At 45.5% G+C, this 22,794-nt stretch overlaps 2 protein-coding genes across 2 annotated transcripts in view; one reads left to right on the top strand and one right to left on the bottom strand.

Moving 5' to 3' along the window:
- LOC119161618 (uncharacterized protein C1orf53) overlaps positions 1-12,842 on the top strand; it is a 123,134-nt gene extending 110,292 nt beyond the window's left edge. The window contains exon 3 of the mRNA XM_075878898.1: positions 12,675-12,842. Coding sequence (XP_075735013.1) covers positions 12,675-12,713 — 39 coding nt within the window. The 3' untranslated portion in view covers positions 12,714-12,842. The remainder of the gene's footprint in view (positions 1-12,674) is intronic.
- LOC119161617 (uncharacterized) lies at positions 26-21,791 on the bottom strand. Its single transcript, XM_037414186.2, has 3 exons — positions 21,350-21,791; positions 2,556-3,041; positions 26-1,657 (listed from the first exon to the last, which is right to left on the bottom strand). The coding sequence occupies exons 2-3, from the start codon at positions 3,039-3,041 to the stop codon at positions 713-715; spliced, it is 1,431 nt and encodes a 476-aa protein (XP_037270083.2). The 5' UTR covers positions 21,350-21,791; the 3' UTR covers positions 26-712.
- Positions 21,792-22,794: the final 1,003 nt, after the last annotated feature.

Raw genomic sequence — 22,794 nt, 5'->3', positions numbered from 1 at the left:
GTGTGTGTGCATTTTTTTATGAAAGTTCTGGGTTAAAATTTCATTTAATCTCATAAAATCAACAATGCCGACATAAAATTTCCAGAATAAAACAGACAGTCAATAAAAGAATGATTAGCATTATTTGCTGGTAACCGAAACGGAAAGGATCCAACTCTAGACGATGTTGCTTAAAACTTCAGGGGCATGCCGATGGCGTCATTTCTCCTCTGCAACATTGCGTTGGTTAAACCATTCGTTACCGCTTTTGATTTGTCGTTTGACAAGACATGCTTGCAGTGATAGCGCTCTGCGAGAAACAGTTTTTATAGTTATGAGCAAAAATAAACCAATACATATACGTTCCGATGTCGGAAACTCCCAATATGGATGCTTTCGAAATTATAACGCCACCTGAAGCAACATTCTACTATATATGCACGTCGCCTGAGCTAATATTTTACCTGATATGAAATCAGAGCATGTATACACACTGTAGCGAGGTGTGGTATTTAGATAGTAATAAGTAAAATGATTGGGAACGCAGCTTTAGTAACACTCTATAAGCAGACAGCTGGCTACAGAAATTCGTATGCAAGGAATTGTAAATTTTCTCTGAGAGAGACAAAAAAAACGTTAGCTTTTTCTTTACCGCATGCAAAAAGAAAGACAAACAAGAAAAACAAAACATTTTTAAGTTAACAGACAGTGACTCAAGGCTCTGGTTAATCACCTAGGGCCTGAAATGAACGATATCAAGCTGCACGGACATGAACAAGCTGAGTCCTATAAGCAGGAACACAAATACGACCGTGCGTTTGGTCACGGGTAGGGCGCAGAGCTTGGCCTGCATTCGCAGCGAGGACGTAAAGAGAAGAAACGTGTCCAGATCAGACGATGGCACATTGGCGTAGCCAAAAGGCCTCGCCATTATCTCCAGCCCAACTTCGCGGACGTGGTTGCACTCGGAGCTGAGTCGGCTCGCCTGCACCAGGGGAATGAGCAGGAGCGAGAACCATACGGCCACGTTAAGCCAGGCAGCCGCGAAGCGCTGCCACTGCGTCCATGGTGTGCTCAGCAGGGCGTAGAAGCAGACCACCGTCCTGGAGGCGACCCACATTGTCTGCACGGTCACAGCGAGCGCGTGTCTTTGGTTGAGGAAGCGGACGCTCTTGCGGGCCTCCCCGATGCCGCGGTAGAACTCGAGCAACGTCGTCCGCTTCTCGCGCACGGCTTGCGACATGTTCTGCAGGTAGACGAGCACCAGCTGGCAATGGATGGCGTAGCTCGTGGCGAGGGTCATGCTCACGACGTCGTGGAACATAAGCATCAGCACGAGTGCCGCAAGGAGAAAGTAGTGAACCTCCTCGTCGCCCTCAGAGACGTAGATCCACTGGAAGTTTAGCGTGCCGCCGGCGTAAATGTTGAGCAACTGCGACGCCAACGAGGAGAGGATCCAGAACACGCCGGCGGCGTAGACGGCGTGCAGACGACGAGTGATGCGCTTCCTGGCGACGTTCCAGACGCCACTGGTGGTCAGTTGCAGGAACACTTTTTCCACGAGTGCTTGGAACTGTTCGTACTCGCTCGAGCGCATATGCACCAAGGCGATTACGTACGCAGATATCTGCATTGCCGATGGTAGAACGTACACAGCGAACCAGCTGCCGCCACATGTCTGCAACGAAAAGAATCAGTCAGGCTGGGCGAACAATTTGTTGAGTAATAAGAAGTTCCGCGACTTTATTGCTCACAAATAACATCGGTTATTGAGTGATGTGTTCTGTGGATCAAAAAGCGAGCACTGTGGCGAGTATGTTATCTCGCTGCGATGTTGTGAATACTAAAATTTTGCAATATTGGTTTTCCTTACATATATATTATCTCGTTTAGCCCTATCATTGTTCAGCAAAATACTCCAGGCATTCTGTACCTGCAAACAAGGTTGTGCTTTTGTTGTAGACCCCTAAAAAGTGCTTTCTCCGTGTTCTCCCCTCCCCCTGAAGTCTATTTTTCGACAAGCTTAATTTCAATGAAGCTGTCACTTTATAGCACACCTTTATTTCACATTTTTAAGTGCTCTGTTGTGCTGCCATCACTTTGTACTTCATCAGCTTTCTCTCATTACATTTTCTTTTTCACACACACACACGAGTTTTTTTCTTTTGTTGTCGTTTAACGTCCCAAAACCACCATATGATTATGAGAAACGCCGTAGGCAAGGGCTTCGGAAATTTTGATCCCTGGGGTTCTTTAACGTGCACCTAAATCCAGGCGCATGGGCCTCAAGCATTTCCGCCTCCATCGAAAATGCGGCCGCATCTGCAGGCATCTGATGTCACGACCTGACAGTAGCAGAATAGACTGCAGATTTTTCGGGACTTGCTCTGCCTATATATCAAAATAAGGCACAATCACCATCAGTATGGGACACCCTGTAACGCCCTTCTGATTTTTACCACACAACTATTTATTTAAGAACAGCTATACGACTGCACTTCTCAAAATAGTCTTGTTGCATTAGCCACAAGGAAATCCTACTCGTTAGGAATTCTGGTGAAGGCAGTCATAATTACCGCGTCACTTCCTTCGACCCATCCGAAGTGCTTGAGGGTGTTGAAGTGGAGCGCCGATGACCTGTAGTTCATGATGCCGTCTCTACGAAAGCAGGACGCGTACTGTAGCATCTGCCCCATAAAGAGCACGACAAAGACTATCAGGTTGTACATGGCGTTGAGTGTCTGGAGCGCGGGCTGGCAGTGTACAGGCTCGCTGGCATCCACTAGGGGCAGCCAGCCGACGACGGCGAGGAGCCGGAAGTAGTGGCGGAGCACGTTCTTGCGGCAGAAGTTGAGCACCACCGACGTGGAGACCTCCATAGGGCTGTGCATGTCCAGGAAGGCACCAGAGTGGATGCCCACGTAACTGCTATTGCTGCACACAATTTGCTGCGGCGATGTGGTGGTAATAGAGTCTGAGAAATGCCGAGTCTCATCTTCTCGCAGCTGTTGGCATGTCAAGGGCTCTTCTTCGGCCGGGGTCACTAGAATCTCCGTAGTCATCTGTACAGCGTGAATGCATGTTATTCACCGTGTTGATACAATTTCGTTTTCTTTAACCACAAATCGCAATATAACATTCTCAATAGTGCAGTCTATCTAAAGACATTGAAGTGCCTATGTCACACTTTAGCGTAGTATGACGCTTTTGTCTCTTTCTATTTTACTGAAGTCCACAATTTTTCCCTATCCGAGGAGGGGAATATACTTCTTGATCGCATGAAAGCAGTACACACATACTTTCTATTCTAAGGGCGTTTAATTGCGACCACACTTTTCTACACCATTGAACACGGGGAAGCAGGCGCTTAAGGGCGCACGATGCATTACCCTAATTGTTGATAATATTGGGGGCTTTACGTCCCAAAACCACCATATGATCATGAGAGACGCCGTAGTGGAGGGCTCCAGAAATTTCGACCTTCTGGAGTTCTTTAACCTGCACTGGCATCGCACAATACACGAGCTTCAACCATTTCGCCTCCATCGAAATCTGACCGCCACGGCCGGAATGGAACCCACAACCTACGGTTCATCAGCGGAGCACCACAACAACTGATCCACCGCGGTGAATTACCTCAATTATTCTTTTTATCTATGTTTATATTAGGTGCATTATAGTAACTGACCACCTCATCTCAAGAACGGCGGAAACAATAATTTGCCTGACTCTTGTTCATTGCTTTCTTGGGTAGATTGTAAAGTGCAACGCCGACAAAAAAAATGAAGATTCGGTCAACGATGACAGCAATTAGTATACGGAACTCCTTACAGCAGTAAAGCGCCTATACGGTGGCTGGACACACCTTGTCCCACACTCCGGGTGAGGCCCCACCGATATAACACCAGCGTGCCACAGAATCACAGGCTTCCACTTTACGTTTAGGCCTGCGACGCCTGAAAGACCTCGAAGTGGTATATATATAAAAGTTGTGTAGGTCGGACACCCCGTGCGGGGTTGCACGCATTGTGTGGTTTGGGTCGGTCCTACAGACTCATCGAGCGGACACGGACATTCGAATAAACACAAGCAAGCACTTCAATGAAGTATGAACAACGGCAAGAGATAACATAAATAAACTAAGCAAAAAACGTGAAAATTCGCCTGATAGATATGAACTAACTGCAAAGCTAACTATGTTAAAACATTACAAATAAAACATAAAAACAACGCAGAATATAATAAAGTAAGCGGGCATGAATAAAACAAAAAACAAACAAACATTACTAAAAAATTGTGCTCTGGAATCTTGACTGCTCGAGCGGCGCAGAGCACTAAAAGAGTGTTTAAAAAAATGTGGTTAATAAAATAACGGCCGCGAAAAACTATAATAAAAAGTATAGACCATCTCTTGGAAGGGCCCCAGGTGGTCGAAATTTCCCGAGCCCTCCACTACGGCGTCTCTCATAATCATATGGCGATTTTGCGACGTTAAATCCAACATATGAAACAATCAATCAATCCCGGAAGGGAACCACAATGGGATGGAAAGTAGCAGCGCTGTGCAGGCTGTCGACCCCACCATAACGTATGTCGACGCGGGTGCTGGAAGAACGGTTTAAAGTGAAACTCGGTGTAGCCGTTACTCAAGTAAATGTTTCTTGAAAACTCAAAGAGATGGGAGGCGGGTTGGGTTTCGTGCAAATTTCATGACAGATAAACGAACCGGAAGGGTGTTTCCACTCGATCTGTGCTCGAACATTTCGAGTGGTGGAAAAGGTGAAGCGAGCGAGATGACACGGGATGAATGTCGATAGGCTAGGGATATAGTGACATCATCGCGTGAGCACTGCGAGAAAAGGCGTGACCTACTTGGCACCACCCCAACACCTGCGGTTAGGGGAGCGCGGTGTGGGCGGAGGGACAAAGTACACAGGCTAGTCAAAGAGCTGCTTTGCATCTAGTAAGTTCCGTACGGAACAGGCCCTGTTCGTGGTTCACCTAAGGGAGTGGACGGGGTGCCGCTGAAGTTCTCTCTGGCTTGGTAGGCGGCGAGGGTCCCGGTGTCGCAGCCGTCTAAATACGTTGCCCGCGACACTCCGTAATCACCGCCTACGTGAGACTCGTGGCACCGATGACAGCCTCCTTCGCTTGTGCTAAGTCAACGGCCAAAACAGTCAAATTCTCTTTAGGGCGTACGCATTCCCTTTGAGATCATTTTCCCCGAACACATACGTGCCCCTTTTGGGTACATATGCAGGGAAGGCCCGCCAGCGCCGTTCAAAGTGGTTAGTGCCTGGAAGTCCTTTCCCAATACAAAGGCCCCCTTCCTTTGACGAAGAGGCGCGCTGGCGAGAATTCCAGACTTTTGTGAAACACCTATTTAGTTTTGAACACTATTAGTCCCGAGAACAAACAGTGGCGTCGCTGCAGTCACGGCGAAGTGACGTCACGGCACGGACTCGCCTGCTCCGTCGCTGACGTATGCCGATGGTCACTTCTTTCCAAGCCCGCCGTGTTACCCGCTCTTCAGCAATACGGTGGCAATTTCTTCTCAATATCGAGTAGCAGATTATAAAGGTACGAAGTAAAGGTATATATTACTGTTAAAAGTTAACTAACCTGCAGAAAGTATGAATCCACTTTGAAAATGAAGGCGCAGGACAACGAGACATTAGTTGTCTTCGCCATGCACGTACTCGATGAAATCAATGCTAAGAAAACATTCGTGCTAAATGGGTATTATGAATGAATTTAGAACGTTTTCAGTTTAATCACAGCATTTGCAATTTACCGTGCAAGTTATGTCTGCCTCAGCAAATAATGTAGCTCATTAGACAAAATTACGCTTTGGGGTGCAAGAGACTTTTGATGGATCTGTCTTTCATACACAATCGCCTATAATAGTGAGAAAAAAAGTCACGCTGCACACCACAGAATGGTTTGCGGAATTCTGAAAAGTCGTTATACTCGGACCTCATGTACAGATTTCTTATCAACATTCGTCAGGATTACGTAGTCACATACCCTGCTTTACGCGAACAGCTGACTCGATCAACCATCACATCATAAACGGTAATGTTCACTTCGCGCAGGAGCACTTCTGATAGCAATCATTCGCAAAAAAAAAAAAAAAAACGCCAGAAGGTCGAAATGAACTGTTTCGGTGGCGCACGCCGCTTCGTGGACCACGTGATAGTGAAACGCCCTTTGCCTTAGTGAAACAACGATTGCTCCCGCACGTCATATACGTCATGTTCATATACAGATTGATGCTGTTCTGGGGTAATCAACCATGGAAAAAAATTTATTCATCAGGTGGCTATTTAAACTGGTACTATACAAGCATGACAGCACAGTTGCTAGGATGTTGCACGTAGACACTATCTGAAATAAGTAGCAGTTTCTGAAACAAACCTCGACTTCTTTTCCAGAGAAACGGAGCGCCGAAATTATTCCCAGAAGCATGAAGCTAAATAACGTGATGAAATATGAGCAACTACGCACAAGAAAATTTAACGCAACATCGGCGGCGTAATTTCGAGCAGGCGCATTCACGATATTTTGCGACACTCGATACTAAACTAAGCATGCACCCTCAGGGGAAAAAAAGAAGCTACCATAAAATACCTTGATGCGTACGATGCATATACCAATTAATTGTGAAGGCGAAACAATCAAATCTTTTTAAAGGAATCGCCCGTGAACAGCGCAACCTTAAATGCAAGTACGTGTTCATATAAGTTTTTTAACCTGCTGCACATGTATTGTCTTTATGCTCACCCCGTCAGAGTGCGGCTACCATGGCCAAGAATCGAACCCATTTTCAAAGTAAGTAGCGCGACACCATAACAAACATTATCGAAGTGTGTACGCTGGAGAGCAGGCACCGTTGGTGACTACTGTAAATAAAAAATATTTCATTGTTTTACCAGGGACATTATCCATGCAGCTTCTGTCATTTATTTGAAGCGCGAGACAAGCAAAAAGTGAACGCTGGCAGCACAACGGCGTTCGAAGCGAGCGTGTGCTATGTATACGCGCGCCACAGCAAGATTTGAAGAGTCCGTGCCATGACGTCCTGCAAGCCTCCCACCAGGCGGCGCCACTCCAACTTCTCGGGGCTAATATCCAATAGTTTCCTCTCGATACCCATCAAACGCAGCATCGTGCTCCTTACCGGGCTGCAGAAATTAGGCGCATTCTAACCACTACCACCACCATCCCTCTTCTCCAGCCACATTCTCAGCTGACCTCCGTCTCTAGTGGCTGTACTGTCGAGCGTGATTCAGAGGCACTACAGAGCCATGACCAAGAATACGCTTTCGAGGCGAGAGAAGTATCACGCCAGCGTCACTCACTTCTTTGAAATTTTCCTTAAGCGGTGATCACTCCCATCTGAGGAAGCTGCATTTTCTTTTCCCTGTCAAGCATCCGTTTTACCATGTACATTTCTTATGGATTTCGCTATAACGACCGCGGAGACAAGAGCCAACAAAGTGTATACACTTGAATGTAACGAATGAAAATAATAAAATAGGGAGGATGCAGAGTTTGCTGTAACGGTGATTGTAGATTTGAAGAACCAACGAAAGAGAAGAATGCGTAACCTTGAATATTTCTTTTCAGAAACGCGCCGGTAGGTTCCTCGGATGCTAGGCTGGTCGACGTTCGAGTGATAAGCTTGAAATCGTGCTACTGCACTACAGAGCGGGAGCGCAAGGTGCACTTTTGACTTGCTCATTGCCGGTTTCAACGAAAGATTTCCCCTAGTTTAGGATCCTTCTGTTAAGCTGGCAAAACTGTGCGAGCTTGACCTTTAGGTGTGTTGCTTCCTGTAGTTCACATTTTGCGCCAGAGGTGCGATCACCCACCGTTGGGCGATTGATTTGATTGATTGTCGGGTTTAACGTCCCAAAACCACTATATTATTATGAGAGACGCCGTAGTGGAGGGCTCCGGAAATTTCGACCACCTGGGGTTCTTTAACGTGCACCCAAATCTGAGCACATGGGCCTACAACATTTCCGCCTCCATTGGAAATGGAGCCGCCGCAGCCGGAAATCGATCCCGCGACCTGCAGGTCAGCAGCCGAGTACCTTAGCCACTAGACCACCGCGGCGGGGCCACCGTTGGGCGAAGAGCGCCGGTCATCGTGGGCTTGAGTCATGGCTAAATTGACCAGTCGTTCAAATATAGGCTGGGAATGTCCCAGTTCTGCGGCTGGTGTCCTGTTGTCCCGCCGACCTGCTTGCGGGACGATGTTTTATCCCGCTTTCGACAAGCTAGCCTGTACACCAAATATGTTTTTTTCTTTTTCCTTCTATCCTTTCTTTTTTTGCTATTTCTATGTGTTTATGTCATTGTTCTCGTTCTCTCGCCCATATAAGAACACAAATTAATTATTTCATAAAATGCTTGTTCAGCAACCGCACCTGGATAACCGAGTGGTTACGACGCTATATATACGTAAAAGACCATCGATATCCGAGTTCTATTCCTGTCTCAAAATTTTATTGTTTTATTCAACGATTGTCCTTTCCACTTCCCATATCCATTTCTTCATACTCTCTTCGCCGAGCAGAGTTAACACTCAACCCCTTCTTCCCTCAACCCTCCTCGTTTTACTAGCCTTTACTGTCTAGAAATTGTTGATTGGGCGAGTTGGTGATTCTTGCGTTAGTTATTGCATTTTCATCGGTGTGTTCTCGTAACTGCTGTTCTTACGGAACGTTTTCCTGTCCACGCTCTAAAAACTAACAGAATGCTGGGCACTCTTTTTGGGAGATTACTTTCCTGTACTATATTTAACTCTCTTTACCAGAGTAAATCAGCGCTTGTTGAGGCAGAGTAGAGTTATTCCCCTCGAACGGGTCAAAGCACTCCCCCTCAACAGACCAACATAGCGCTACCTGAAGCATTGTTGCATGACCCCACCAAGTAATACACCTCACTAAAAAAACTAGCAGAACTTGGGCCCAAACTGGGCTTTTTAATTGTTTTTGATAGATTTCCTCACGAACGGATTGTAAGGATGGCTAAATATGAGCACAACAAAAAAGAAAATATGAGAAAGAAAAAGAAGACCGAGTTATAGGTTATAACTCAGTCATAGATTGTGAGTTTGCCACACTAGGCTAACCACTACACCACACCGAAAGACGGTAAGTTTAACGTTTTTAATGTAAGAAATAATGTTTGTGATCTGTCTGCATTTTCTTGTTTAGAAGCGTACATCCCAATCTCTCTGTGCTTATCTAAAGCAGCCGGACTGCTGCTTACGTGTTTAATGTGTTTGTTTTGTGCGTCATGAGAACAGAACACTTATCTGGTACGTTTTACAGTAGAACGAAAAGAAGTTAGTACAACCAAATGTATGAACGGCATTTGCACTGACTCAAGCGGTTAGTAATTTATGCCTACAAAACATGGCGCTTCTAAGGTGTACACTGAGTAGTTCAGTTTTTTTTCACCCCCTTGAACATATTTTCGGTCATGCTTGTTAACTTTCCATGACAAAAGCAACAATACTTCACTGTAGCCGTACCGTATACGTTGCTTACGGCAGCATTACCCGTGTGCCAATGTAACGAAAAACATGAATATTAATATGAAGAGAATGGAATGACCGCTTGCGTTTAGTTTCGATTGTGACCGATTAAATTCGGTAGTATTCGCTTATTTCACTACACAAATCCAGAGCTAAAAAAACAGATATTAAGAGTTCCAAGTGCCTTCCAATGCGCTGAAATTCACTGGCACATGCTGGAAACGCCGTTTTTTTGTTAATTGTCTCTAACGCCCCAACAAACAATTGCAGTACGTTTTACTGATTATATGTATAGTTCTTAAGTAGAGATAATTACTCGTGGTGTGCCGATGCACCGAAATATAGTAGAGAACAGGAGTATAACCGTGTTCTACTCTCATGTCTGAACAGTATATGGGCATTCTATTCTTGCAGAGAGAAGTTGAGTGGAAAGCAGTTTCACTCTCTGCTTTCATACAGAGTGAAAATGAATTTCACTATCTGATGCTTTGCGATAGTAGAAGTACACTCTGAAGAGTAACTTGGCCTGTTTACTTCTGCGATTTCCCCCGCAGTTTTTAGAGTGCAGATATACATGCGATAACTTACAAATGAACTGTCAGGTGGTACGGGCTTGTCCTTGTCTTGTCAAGTCCCTGTTTAAGTTACGTGCTTGTTCTTCAAGAATTGTCTCCCCCCCCCCCGCCACCTTGGCTTCAACCTTTTTATACGCCACTCTCCATCACAGTTTTTTGCTTCATTCTCTCTCTCTAAGTCTCTTCTTTCCCTCGCACCTGCTGTACTGGGCAGTGGGGCTTTGCGCAGTTTCCGTGGAGCATACATGCTCATATTTTTTGTGTACTGCAAGCCTGAAAACGTTCAAAGTGGAATTTTCAGTTTGAGCTATATGATATGCGTTCCCTTTCATCACTCCACGAGCCTCCCCCCCCCCCCCCCCCCCCCGTCCCGTTTCGATGTCTGGGGAGTATAGTCACTTTAGCCATGGTGCAAACAATAGAGAGGGGTATTCTCGATCACGCTAGAAACGGCAACTCTCTGCATGGTAATTTCGCTGGACATTCCAACCATTACATAATGTCTTGTTCCAGTAATCCATGAATTTTTGAACGTCTTACAACAAAGTTGACCTTTTACTGACCACTGTTCCCGAGTCTGTTTCATCTTCAACGCTTTTGCCTGCTTTAAGTGACCACTTAGTTGCCCATTTCACTATACCGTCATCCTCTTCGCGCCCCGCCAAACAGTTTAAACATATTAGAGACTACGTTAAAGCTGATTTCCAAGCCATAATTAGGGAACTGGAAGCTTTTATAGATTATTTCCTTCCTGAATTTTGGGAGCGTCCGCTCAATGTTGATTGGGCTTTATTTCGAAACAAGGTCCAATGGCTGACTGATAAGTACATACCGCTCAGACGAATACCCTGTCCGAAACGCCAACCATGGTACAACGTCTCACTAAAACGACGGCTTAATAAAAAAAAAGCGCATTTTTCGCTGCTGTAGACTATCAAGTTCTGCTGAAAGGTGGGCGGCTTATGCGCGCGTCGCATCAGAATACAAAAAAGCCCTTTCTCGTGCAAAAACCTAGTTTTATCAGCGAACGCTCCCATCCCTCTTATCGACTGATCCCCGCAAGTTCTGGAGCACTGTTAATATGAGCAGATCTAAAGATGTAAAATTAAAAACACCAGATGGAACACTTGTTCCACGAGAGCAGTGCTGCGTGTTGCTCAACAATACGTTTTTCTTTATCTTTTACTAAAACAATTCCTACTACTTTTCCTGTTAAAGAAAGCCTACATCTTGAACCAATGGAACCCATTTTTATTGACTGTGCTGGAATTTTCAAGCTGATACAGGGGGCTAAAATTTCTTCATCTTCTGAAATAGATGGAAATAACTATAAGTATCTGAAAAGCACCAATGTGAACTCCTCATTGATCCTTTCCTATATTTTTTCACAGTCTTTACAGTGTTCCTTACTGCCCGACGACTGGAAGGGTGGAAAGGTGATTCCAGTGTACAAGTCTGGTGAAGTTTTCTCCCCTTTTAACTATCGACCCATCTCTCTTACATCAATCCCATGCAAACTACTCGAACACATCATTTACACTAACTTGATGAGCTTTCTAGAATCTAATTCATTTTTTACAGTCTACCAACACGGTTTTCGCAAAAATCATTCCTGTGAAACTCAATCACCTTTACTAATGATCTCTGTTCTTTGTTGGATCGTGCGTCAGTAGTCGATTGCATTTTCATTGATTTCGCGAAGGCATTTGACTGCGTCTCCCACCCACTACTACTTTATAAACTTAGCAAACTGAGCATTGACCCTAACATTTTCAGGTGGATTGAATGTTTTCTGCAGAATCGCTTTCAATATGTAGCCGTTAATGATAACGAATCTCCTCACTGTCCTGTTACATCTGGTGTCCCTCAGGGATCAGTATTGGGGCCTCTTCTCTTCTTAATTTATAGTAATGATCTTCCTGATACCATAACCTCATCAATACGTCTTTTCGCTAACGATTGTGTTATATATAGAAATATATGTGAACCTTCTGATCCCTCACAACTTCAAACCGACCTTAACACAATTTCAGCCTGGTGCAACACCTGGCTAATGAAACTAAACGTCGACAAGTGCAAATATACGAGGTTAACTCGAACAATCAAGCACACCCTTGTAAACACATATTTCCTGAATGGCTCCCCTCTATTATCGGTTACCACCTACAAATACCTGGGCGTTCAGATTTCAGATAACCTTTCGTGGCACTCGCACATTGAATATATTAGCAATAATGCGAACCGCATGCTCGGCTTCCTTCGACGAAATTCCTCTCGAGCTCCCACTTCATTAAAACTGCAGCTTTACAAAACCCTTTTTCGGCCGAAGATTGAATATGCCTCTTCTGTATGGGATCCACATTCTGCCAATCTTGTCTCCACACTTGAAGCTATATCCAAAATCGGGCCGCTCGTTTCATTCTCTCTGATTATTCCCGGTCATCCAGTGTCACTAACATGAAACAAGTAGTACAACTACCTGATCTTGCAACCCGTCGTATGATATCCCGCCTATGTGTTTTCCATAAAATATTTTACACCAATCAGACCTTAAAACAATCTTTTTTCAGATACATCATACGTGTCATCCCGCATTGATCATCCGTTAAAAGTTGGTGTGCCAAACTCCCGAACAAACCTCTACCTGAACTCGTTTGTCCCAACGACCAGCGTGCAGTGGAATCACCTTCCAGCCTCCATCGTCTCCATCAGCGACGCTGCGCACTTCAGGTACACTGTCGGCAATCACTTTTTGTAACCAGCCCGCTGTTGTCTTTTCTCTTGATTTTTTAATATTGTACCCCTCCTCTCTGTAACGCCTTACGGCATTGAGAGTAAATAAATGAAATGAAATGAAATGAAAGTGTGTATTGTGTGATAGCCGTCATGCTAACCACGTATAATTGGAACATAAGAAACTACTGGCAGGATCTTGACTATCTAATCTATCTTTGCATTGTCGAGGGTGTAAGTGCACGCCAAAACTCAAGAAATGCACAGTTTCGTACATGCACAATAAAGAAACGAGTCTAACGATTGAGGTATGGCATATCGGTAATACTGGTGGCGCATGCGTCGGTCAGTGGGCCATCAATTTGCTTAAAAAAGAAGTGGGATGCTTTAACATTTACATACATATAAGGTAGAGCGCCGGGTGCACCGGATTGATAAGTTCACCTATTGTATGGGTATGAGCACAAGTTATCGTGTCGTATGTCTTTTCTGCCGTTGCGCGCCTTTGAAGTTGTTACACTCTTAGTCAAATCCTGGCTCAAGTACACGCGTGCAGGCAGGAAATCAGGTCAAATTGTGGCCACTTCTGCGCGGCTCCGAAGCCGTGTCCTAGAGAAACGCCCGATTCAAAGGGGCCTTCAGAATAGCTGGAACGAGGATTAACCGAGATTTTAAGTCAATTTTTTTTTGGCTAGATACCTCCTGCGGTTAGGCGTGACATTTCCGTAGGCGGCCTAGCCCTAACGCAGTGGCGGAAAAAACGCAATATTTTACGCAATCGACAGTGGTTTCTCGCCGATAATGCGGTGGATATTATGACTATAGGTTATTAGAAAACCATTACTGTCACAATCATCTACATCTGCGCGAATAACATACAAAGCACATTCAGCCCTGGAATCGAACTCGGGGCCGCATGCACGTGAAGTAGATGTCATACCCATTGCACCAGCGCCGCCGTACGAAGCCCAGTTTTTTTGTGGCGTATATATCTACCAAGGGGCCTTTTGCAAACCGTCGGTGGAACCTCGAACATTTTTGTGCCATATGCATATGCTTGAGCATGCATTTGATCATCGAATAGTTTGTAGAGCTTATTGATTGATATGTGTGGTTTAACGTCCTAAAACCACCATATGATTATGAGAGACGCCGTAGTGGAGGGCTCCGGAAATTTAGACCACCTGGAGTTCTTTGACGTGCACCCAAATCTGAGCACACAGGCCTACACCATTTCCGCCTCAATCAGAAAAGTTTGTGGGGCTGCATGAACTCGAGACAACCATGGTGAGCGCTTTCAGCTTCGACTTCGCTTCGTGGTGCGCCGTTCCGAAAAAAACGTGTAACGTGTGTCGTGCGTCAATTTAGTGCTTCCCCGTGAACCGCGGGTTTTTCGCTAACCGAAATTCGCAGATACCAGAGCAACGAGGCTTTGTTCGGTTGTCGAAACCTACGTATGTTTCTCGCACGTGCATGTGCTGTGAGCAATTTCGCTCATTTGTGTCGCGAGCTACACTCGTGTCAATAACAGGAGCCTCTTTTCAGCTGTTTGAAGACAATGCGTTTGCGCACGTAAACGTTGTATGAGTATTTTAGCGTGCCTATACTCTAACATTTTCATTTAGTACGCGTGAGCTCCCGCGAGCTGCACGCTGTGGCAGCAGCGCCTTTTTAGCAATTCGGCTATCACTTATTTCCGAAATTACAATTTGTGCGCATTATTTCGCGCTATAGAAAGGTTTTCACTCATTTTCAGTCCTTAACTGATCTTATTTATGGGGAGTGGCTACTATTACTTTTATTCAGCATCACACCGCTGTTCAAGTGAATGCCGAAACGCGCGCCAAGGTCAAGTGTGACGTACACAAATTAGCGACGGACAGGTATAGGTCTCCCTCCAAATAATGCTTCTGCACATCTCTTTCGCGAACGTCCGCGTGCACTTGGGGTCAAAAAATGGTGCTGAACGAACCTCAAAATCTGTTACTGCATGGAGTTGCTCTTTAGAAAATGGGGATTTTTGTAGCTGATACACTATCTCTTCAGTAGTACGCTGGTTGTCTTGGTCGTGGTTCACTGTTGGTAAATACATGCTGGAATATGAGAACTGTACTCAATATTCAAAAGAGTGAGCAAATGTCGGTGGCATACGCTCTCCTGCTGACTTTTTCACTTGACTTCTGTACTTGATGTTCAAGTTCATAGCATCAACAAACTATTTTCAATTTTGATGTTTCTCTGTCTCACTGCCTTCAGTTTGTTTCTTTTTTTGCCAAGCTTTCCTAAAATCATCAGTTCAACTTGTTTTGTAGAACACGAGCATCCACATACCTAGGCCAGTGTTTCAGTAAGCTGTCGCGCATGCACTAGTACTCTTATTTAGTTCATGACACAACGTCATACCTCGACCACTGATAAACAGAAAGTTGTTTGTACTCTTATTGAAACAAACGAGTAATACTGGGAGTGCACATCCCAGCGTTTGCCCAAATGCAGGGAGATATATGATATCTTGAATAAAGTGTGCCGTAAGGCACCGAGAAAAGTCTCCGTCCCACACCATCTCGTAGAAAAACGACCATTACAAGACAGCGGGAGGAAATGGCGATGCACAAATGCCACCGCAGGTGACGGGGAAGGCATTTGCGTCAGGTGATGCCGGCGCCGGGCGCCGAGCTGGCAAGACGACGGGGGGAGGGGGGTGGCGTTTCTTTTTTTTCTGCGCTCACGCCCGTCACTGAACGGGTCTGCGTAAGCTGATGCCGGCTCTGTGCGCCAGGCTGGTGCGGCACAGGCAGCGGCTCTCCCTTTTTCTTTTTTTTTTTTCCCTTCTTGCGCCCAATCTCACCGGCTATAGGCAGTGCCTCTGCACCACGCTGCTGTCACCGGTATTTCTTTTATTGCTGGGCTTCCTATAAACAGGATTTCAGTCAGTACGTAGGAGCACGCCGCCTAATGCCGTTTGTTATCCGGCACCTGGATGAGAGTGTAGCCTGCGTTTGTGGTGTCTTGTCTTCTTTCTCTTGTCGGTTTTCGCACGCCGTGCTTTTGGAACAATATCGGCCGTCTTCGTGTCTTTCCATGTAGAATCCTGGTGTGCTAAGATTCTACCGCGACCCGTATGTAGTTTGTGTGAGGTAAAGCTTGTGAAAGCTAACAAGGAATGGTGGTTTCATAATCATTGGCTTAATTAGTGCACGCCCGAACGGACTTTGAGATGCAATCTAATGATGAGGGGGAGAGGGGACAAACTGAGGGCAGAGGAGTGCGCCATGTTATACGACTGCAGAAGTACGTCGACCCATTTTTAAATGCGAAGGATTCTTTAGTGAACTTCGGCAATTTTGAGCGTTGCATCCATCCAGCCACCTACGACTAACTCTCCTGGTCGTTTCAATGACGGAGTCTATGCCAAAATTGTTATGGCATAACTTGACTGCATGACAAGCATAAGTGACTATTCATACTATGAAAATCATGTCATGGGTGTCATGAATGTCATGATTTACTTGTCGTGGTCATGCTGCTCTAGCAGTGGTTTTGTTTACATGACATTTCAAAACTGGTATGGTATGACATGACTGCATGGTGAACATAAGTGGCAGGCCCTAACGTGAAAATCATGACATGCATGCATGTCATGTAAATCATGATTACTCACCGGACGCTCATGATGCGCTCGAGATCGTTCTGCTTGCTTCACATAAACCAAATTCGTTAGTACGTGACGCGAACAGATGACGAAGGTGATTGACACGTCCAAACATGCTAATCATGCCATGCGTGTCATGTAAAACATGACATGCTACGCTCATAGCGCGCCCACGGTCGTTTCGCAAGCTTCACATATACCAAGCTAGGTATTATGTGACGTGAATAGATGACGAAGGTATATGACTGGTGCAAACATGAGAATAATTCATGACATGCATGTCATGTAAGAAGATGGCTACATGCCGCGCTCATGGTGCGCTCGCGGCCGTTTCACTAGCTTCATATGTACCAAATTTGGCAGTACGTGACGCGAATGGACGACGAGGGAAATGACACGTCCTATCATGATAATCATGATATGCGTGTCATGTGAAACATGACTGCTTGCTAAGCTTATAGTGCGCCCACAGTCGTTTTGCAAGCCTCACAAATACCAAATTTGTTGTTAGGGGACGTGAATAGAGAGGAAGGTATATGTTACTGGTGCAAACATGATAATTATGACACTAGTGTTATGTAAGAACTTGACTATATACCACGCTCATGATGCACTGGCAGCCGCTTTGCTTGCTTCATACATACCAAATTTGCTATTACGGGACGTGAATAGACGACGAACACAAATGCAGGGCGCAAGCATGATAATCATGACACTGAAGTCACGTATGGCATAATTTACATACCTATCACTGCTGGGACTGGTATTGCAAACGTTAGTGGTGCCGAAATACCTAATCTTATCCAGACACCCTAGTGCGCATAACATTTCCACTTGTGTTTACTATGCACTACATTCATGTCCCTCGTAACGTTGTGGTCTGAAATGACATATCAACCTCTCTTATTCATGCTTCGGATATCATCAATTACCACTGTACGTGGGATATGCCAATTATTTAATCTTCAATAAGTGAGCCTCGACCACCCAGTAATTAAACAACTGTATAACGAAGAATGGCGGCGAAATGAACAAAAATACGTGCATGGGCACCATGAACAATCATGTGCAGCTGTCTTGTCTTAGGCTGTTCCGGGAACGGAACGCCGGGAACCGGTGCTTATGTAGTCGGCAGTCGATGCTTGCGCGTTTTCGCAAGCCTTCAGAAGCCTGCTGCTTGCGAACGCAAGGGGCACCATCATTGCTTCACCATAGACAAGATTGTGGGTGCATGTGACCGCGCATACAAGGTAATGCAACGAATGTTCTCAATTGATCACCAGATGGGCGTGACTCAACGTCTTTGACGTTAAGCATATAACTGCCGCTTTTTCGACGGCATGAGTTGCATTTCTATCCTTCTCTCTCTCTCTAACTTTTATTCCCCTTACCCCCTCCCCAGTGCAAGGTGGGGAGGGGGTAACCTCCCTGCCTTTGTTTCATTCTCATTCTCTGCCTCTTTCTCTTGCGCAGTTAAGTTCTAAAATGTGCAGCTGCACGTGTTGCTGGGCCAGTTGGTGTTTGCTCTAAATGACACATTCTAGCGCTAAAGCCCACCCACAAAATAACCATGGAGAATACGGAACAGACGTTATAACTCGCAACTTCGTGCTGAGAATCGAGAGGTGTTGTATATAGTATGTACAGGCTGTTTCATACTTAAGGGGAAATCTCTAAGCACCTGGCGTCGCGATGCGGCTAGCGCTGAAATCGTGCGCCGCGACAGCAGCTCACGCATGCGCAGACGCTTCAAGAGTGTAGAGTTGAACCACGTCGTCTGCTACGGCAGGGTCCGTGCCACATTGTCGGCTAGCACACGGATACCGTTGCTAATGCGAGAACTGGGCAGATACTCTGCACTAATCATTTAAGAAAATCTGCGCCGCAAGATGGGACGAAAAAAGAAGGAACGACAAACTCGCGCACGCTTTCTTCGTGTCCTGTTGGGCTGCGCACTTTTTTCAGATGTTCTCCTACCAACTTGAGCGACTTTCAACGCTTGTCTGCACTAAACGTTGTGCAATATCAACCTCTCAGCCTTCACTCGTGATAATGGTGCGCCTGAAACAGTATTTGATAGCATATACTTTGTTTGCGCTATCGGAACATTGTGGCGCTGTGTGAGTTCACGAACGTTTCTTCATTGTGGGCGCACCGCAGTAAGCTTGGGTTAGGAAGACACGATAATAAGCATGCACCACGCGTGGTCTCTATGTGACTAAATAAAACAGTACTCAGTGGTGACTGCTGTGCGGCTGAACGGGTTTAACACTACAAAACAAATGGACATGAATTCAGAAATGACTTAGGATAGAAGAATCACCTGAACGCGCTTATTCTCGACGATATTTGATCACAACAGAAAGGACTTGCTCCCGGCATCGAAATGCACTCGTGACGTTTCCAAGTATGTCCCTAGCGGTAGCCATGATGGCACTTATTCTAGACAGCAGTGAATGCGTGGTGTTAGTGATGTGTTCCCCTGCAGCATGTCCCTTTAGTTGGTGATGGGGACGTGGCATCACGAAATCCAGATTGAGCTGAATAAAGCAGGGGCTCATATGCCATACGTTTTTCTCTTTTTTTTTGTCTGAGAAGAGCAGTACTGAGCTGTTTGCCAGGTTTAAAGTGTCCCGTATACCTGACCAGGAGCGTCTTAACATTAATGAACTATGCTGTAAAAACTACGCTACATTTCAGGGCCGGCTAACGAGTCTTGCGGTAATGAAATGTCGTCGTCAAGCGACCCGTTCAGGATTTGTTATCACCTAAAGCATTTCTGAATTTGTTCCCATTTTTTATCGTGCTAAGCCAGCGCAGCAGTACGAGTCTTACTGTTAGGTGCTTTTTTTACTCAGTCAAATCAAGACAACATACATTGCGTGCTAATTGTCACGTTATCCTTGTCCAAGTGTACTGCGTGCACACAAAGTGAAGAAATATTCATGAACACACACAGCACCACGGTGTTTCGAGGAAGGAAACAAGGTATTTTGTCAAGATTTGCTTGAAGCACCCCATTATCTCAAATAAAAGCTTAGAGATTGGCGTCACACAATGTTTAGTGCAGATTATGGACCCAGTTTCTGCACTAGAAATGGCATTCGCGCGCTTGCCAATCATTCGGCAAGCAAGAGCCGCCGTAGCAGACGACGCCGTTCAAAAACACTCCAGCATTGTCTGCGCACGTGGGGGCTGCTGACGGTGCGTCGATGAAGCGCTTGCCGCATCACGATGCCACGCGCTTCGAGATTTCCTCTAAGTGTAAAACAGCCTGTACAGCCTCCAGCATATTCAATGATATCGCGCGATCGTCGACCGCACGCTGTATCAGCGCCTTACAACGGCGATAATCTGCGAGACTGGCAGCAGTACGCGCAGCCGCACGAGCAGCGCTAGCGCAAGCGTCGTCTGCCAGGTTGTTCCTTTCAGGTTAAAGCACTCCCTTTCTTCGTTAAAGGCGCCAGGAGTGCGCAATATTGCTGATAGTAACGTCTTGAACGTCTTCCTTTTTTTATTATTTCAACACTTCTCCGCATGCCCTCGAGGAGGCATAATCAAAAATTGAAAATGCGGCGACAGCTGTGGTCTTCTTATATAGCGCTTCAAATTACTTTTTATTACATTTCTGTTCGAATTTCCCGGCGCATCAATTTCGAGCAGCTTCTTTGACTGTAATCAAAGGAAAGATCAAGAGAACATGAATCTGTAGATCACGGTTTACGTTCTGCGCATGGTTTTGTTCACACCGCTTTTGTTTGCCTTTTTATTTAAGGAGATGATAGTCATTGTGGTAGGGTGTACATCGTCCTGAAAGGAACAGCGCGGCAGACTACGCTTGTGCTAGCGCTGCTTTGTGAGCCTGCGTGTACTGTTGCCCGTCTCGCAGATTATCGCCGTTGTAAGGCACTGGTACTGCGAGCCGACGATGGTCGCACGATAATATTAAAAATGTTGGAGGCTGTACGTACTATGTCCAATGCACTTACACATTGACATCACACGGGCTACAAGGGGGGTGTACCAAAATGAAGACAAAGTGAGGTTCCACGTTATACACTCAAACAGACGCTACACCTAATACAATCAAAATTTTCGTCTTATGCGGCATGCCTTGATAAAAGATGGCACCGTTTTATATATTTTTTCAAGGATACTAACATGAAATCTCGGATCACAAGAGCCCGTTTTGCAATGTGCGGAAAAGTGCGCGATGAAATGTTTTTTAATGTCCGCGTGTTTCATTATGTGATAATTCGCGCATCTGCCTCTTTGGGCTACCCAGGACTTCGAAAGGTTTGAGGTATCTCATACCATTCACCTGTCATACAACAAGTGTTAGTGCAGGCTGAGTTGGTGCGCTTCACTTGGAACCCACTCTCCCAGGTGCGCATGATGCGGGGTCTCAGTTGGATAAGCTTCTGGGGTGCGAAGATTACACAGACACTTCGTATTTACCTGCTAGCCACTTTTTTCACATTTTTACTCCTCTTGTGTATTATACATAAAGCCATAAAGCAGAACGATCAGCCTTTTGCCGCTCCACCCACCAGCTGTTGCCTCGTTTTCCAGGGTCCCTACTGTAAGCTTGCGTTGCAGGAAAAATGCCACAGACAAACTGACTGAATGAGGGTGTCCTGCTTTTGAATCTGAGCCAATTAGTATTCGGAACTTAACCGGCGCCTTGTGTTCACAAAACTTCCGCTCGCAAAGCGCTAAGGTTCTGTTCTATTTGACTTACTAATTGCACTCGGGCAGCAAGCAAACTACGCTTCTTGGACAAGAGAAACCGGCTTGTCCATTCAATCGATAAATATTTACGATAGCTAAGCACTAGGCAGAGAAAGAAGTTTCACTTACCTTAGCTCTTCTCGATACGCAAAAATCAGAATTGGGGATAGTTGCATTGTCATGTCCACGTGAATGCAGTTAGCAACAGTTCTTTTTCTTGTGCTAATAACCATTCTTCAATTAAATTGGTCATTTTGCAATTTAGCCGGAACGAGGAACTCAAGGCCACTGTGGGCGTGTGAGGGAGTGACAGCCCTGTCAAAATGCGTTCAGCAGTCGATGCACCTCGTTACACCAAATGGCCACGTGACGTGCCGAACATCTCCGGTACCCCAACGTGGCTACAGATTGCGCTGTTATAGATGCTTTCAGTTATCTTTAGCGTCGCCGACGTCAGCGTCTGGGGCTGAAAGTTAAAAGCCACTACAATTGATACAAAAAGACGTCTTCATTCGTACTAGCGTGTGTGTTGTCAAATTTTGTTTTGGGAATGTTGGGGCTTCAATTTCAATTATAGCTAAACTGTGAATATACCTAGGTGTATATCATGCACACACTCTCACCCCCCCCCCCCCCTCCCGGATGGCTCTCGGTATATCACTTCCGGCGGGCGTCGGCCAAGCAAACCGTACGCCTTGAAGCCATGAAAATACCAGCTCAAGGTAAACTGTTTCATATCCTACTGCTTGATTTGATTGATATGTGGAGTTTAACGTTCCGAAACCACCATATGATTATGAGAGACGCCGTAGTGGAGGGCTTCAGTAATTTTGAACACCTGGGGTTCTTTAACGTGCAGCCAAATCTGAGCACACGGGCTTACATTTCCGCCTCCATCGGAAATGCAGCCGCCGCAGCCGGGATTTGATCCCGCGACCTGTGGGACAGCAGCCGAGTACCTTAGCCACTAGACAACCGCGGCGGGGCCATATCCTACTGCTACCTCCGTGAAACTTTAAGTGAAACGTGCAGAAAGCTCAGCACTACCGATGCACAACACTAATGAGCAGTAAACTGGCTAAACTATCTGAGCTGAGTAAATTTTAGCCGTCTCTTACGAAACCGGCAACAAACTGAAGTGAATGAAATAAAAGACACTTTAGTTTATTTTGCGTTACAAAAGTTATTTTAATAATTTAAAAGACTTACTTCAAACAGTGTTTACACATTCTAGCTTATGAAGTTTGTCGTTTATAAGAGAAATATTCAGCAAGTGAGGGTCATTTGATAAAAAAATGGCAGTGGCTTAGCTCAGCTATGCCAGGATATACGTAGCGTTAGCAAAGGTTCAGCTGATTATTCTTAGCTTTGCAGAGTGTGTAGGATTAGCTTGATTATAATGCTTACTGCTGCTGCAATAACACACGTATATTTATTTTGCCGGGCAACTACTTCGGGATCCGATGAGTTAAGCTTCTCCGCTCTACTGCACAGTTGAGCAGCATTTGCACTCTCCTTCTCCATGGCTATACCACAGTGGCAAACGCCAGTCAGAGTCAGCAAGTGAGGGTCAT

The sequence above is a fragment of the Rhipicephalus microplus genome, chromosome X (assembly GCF_043290135.1).
Source record: "Rhipicephalus microplus isolate Deutch F79 chromosome X, USDA_Rmic, whole genome shotgun sequence".
NCBI lineage: Eukaryota > Metazoa > Arthropoda > Arachnida > Ixodida > Ixodidae > Rhipicephalus > Rhipicephalus microplus.
The sequence above is the reverse complement of the archived record's forward strand: the minus strand, read 5'-3'. Positions and strand labels throughout refer to the sequence as shown.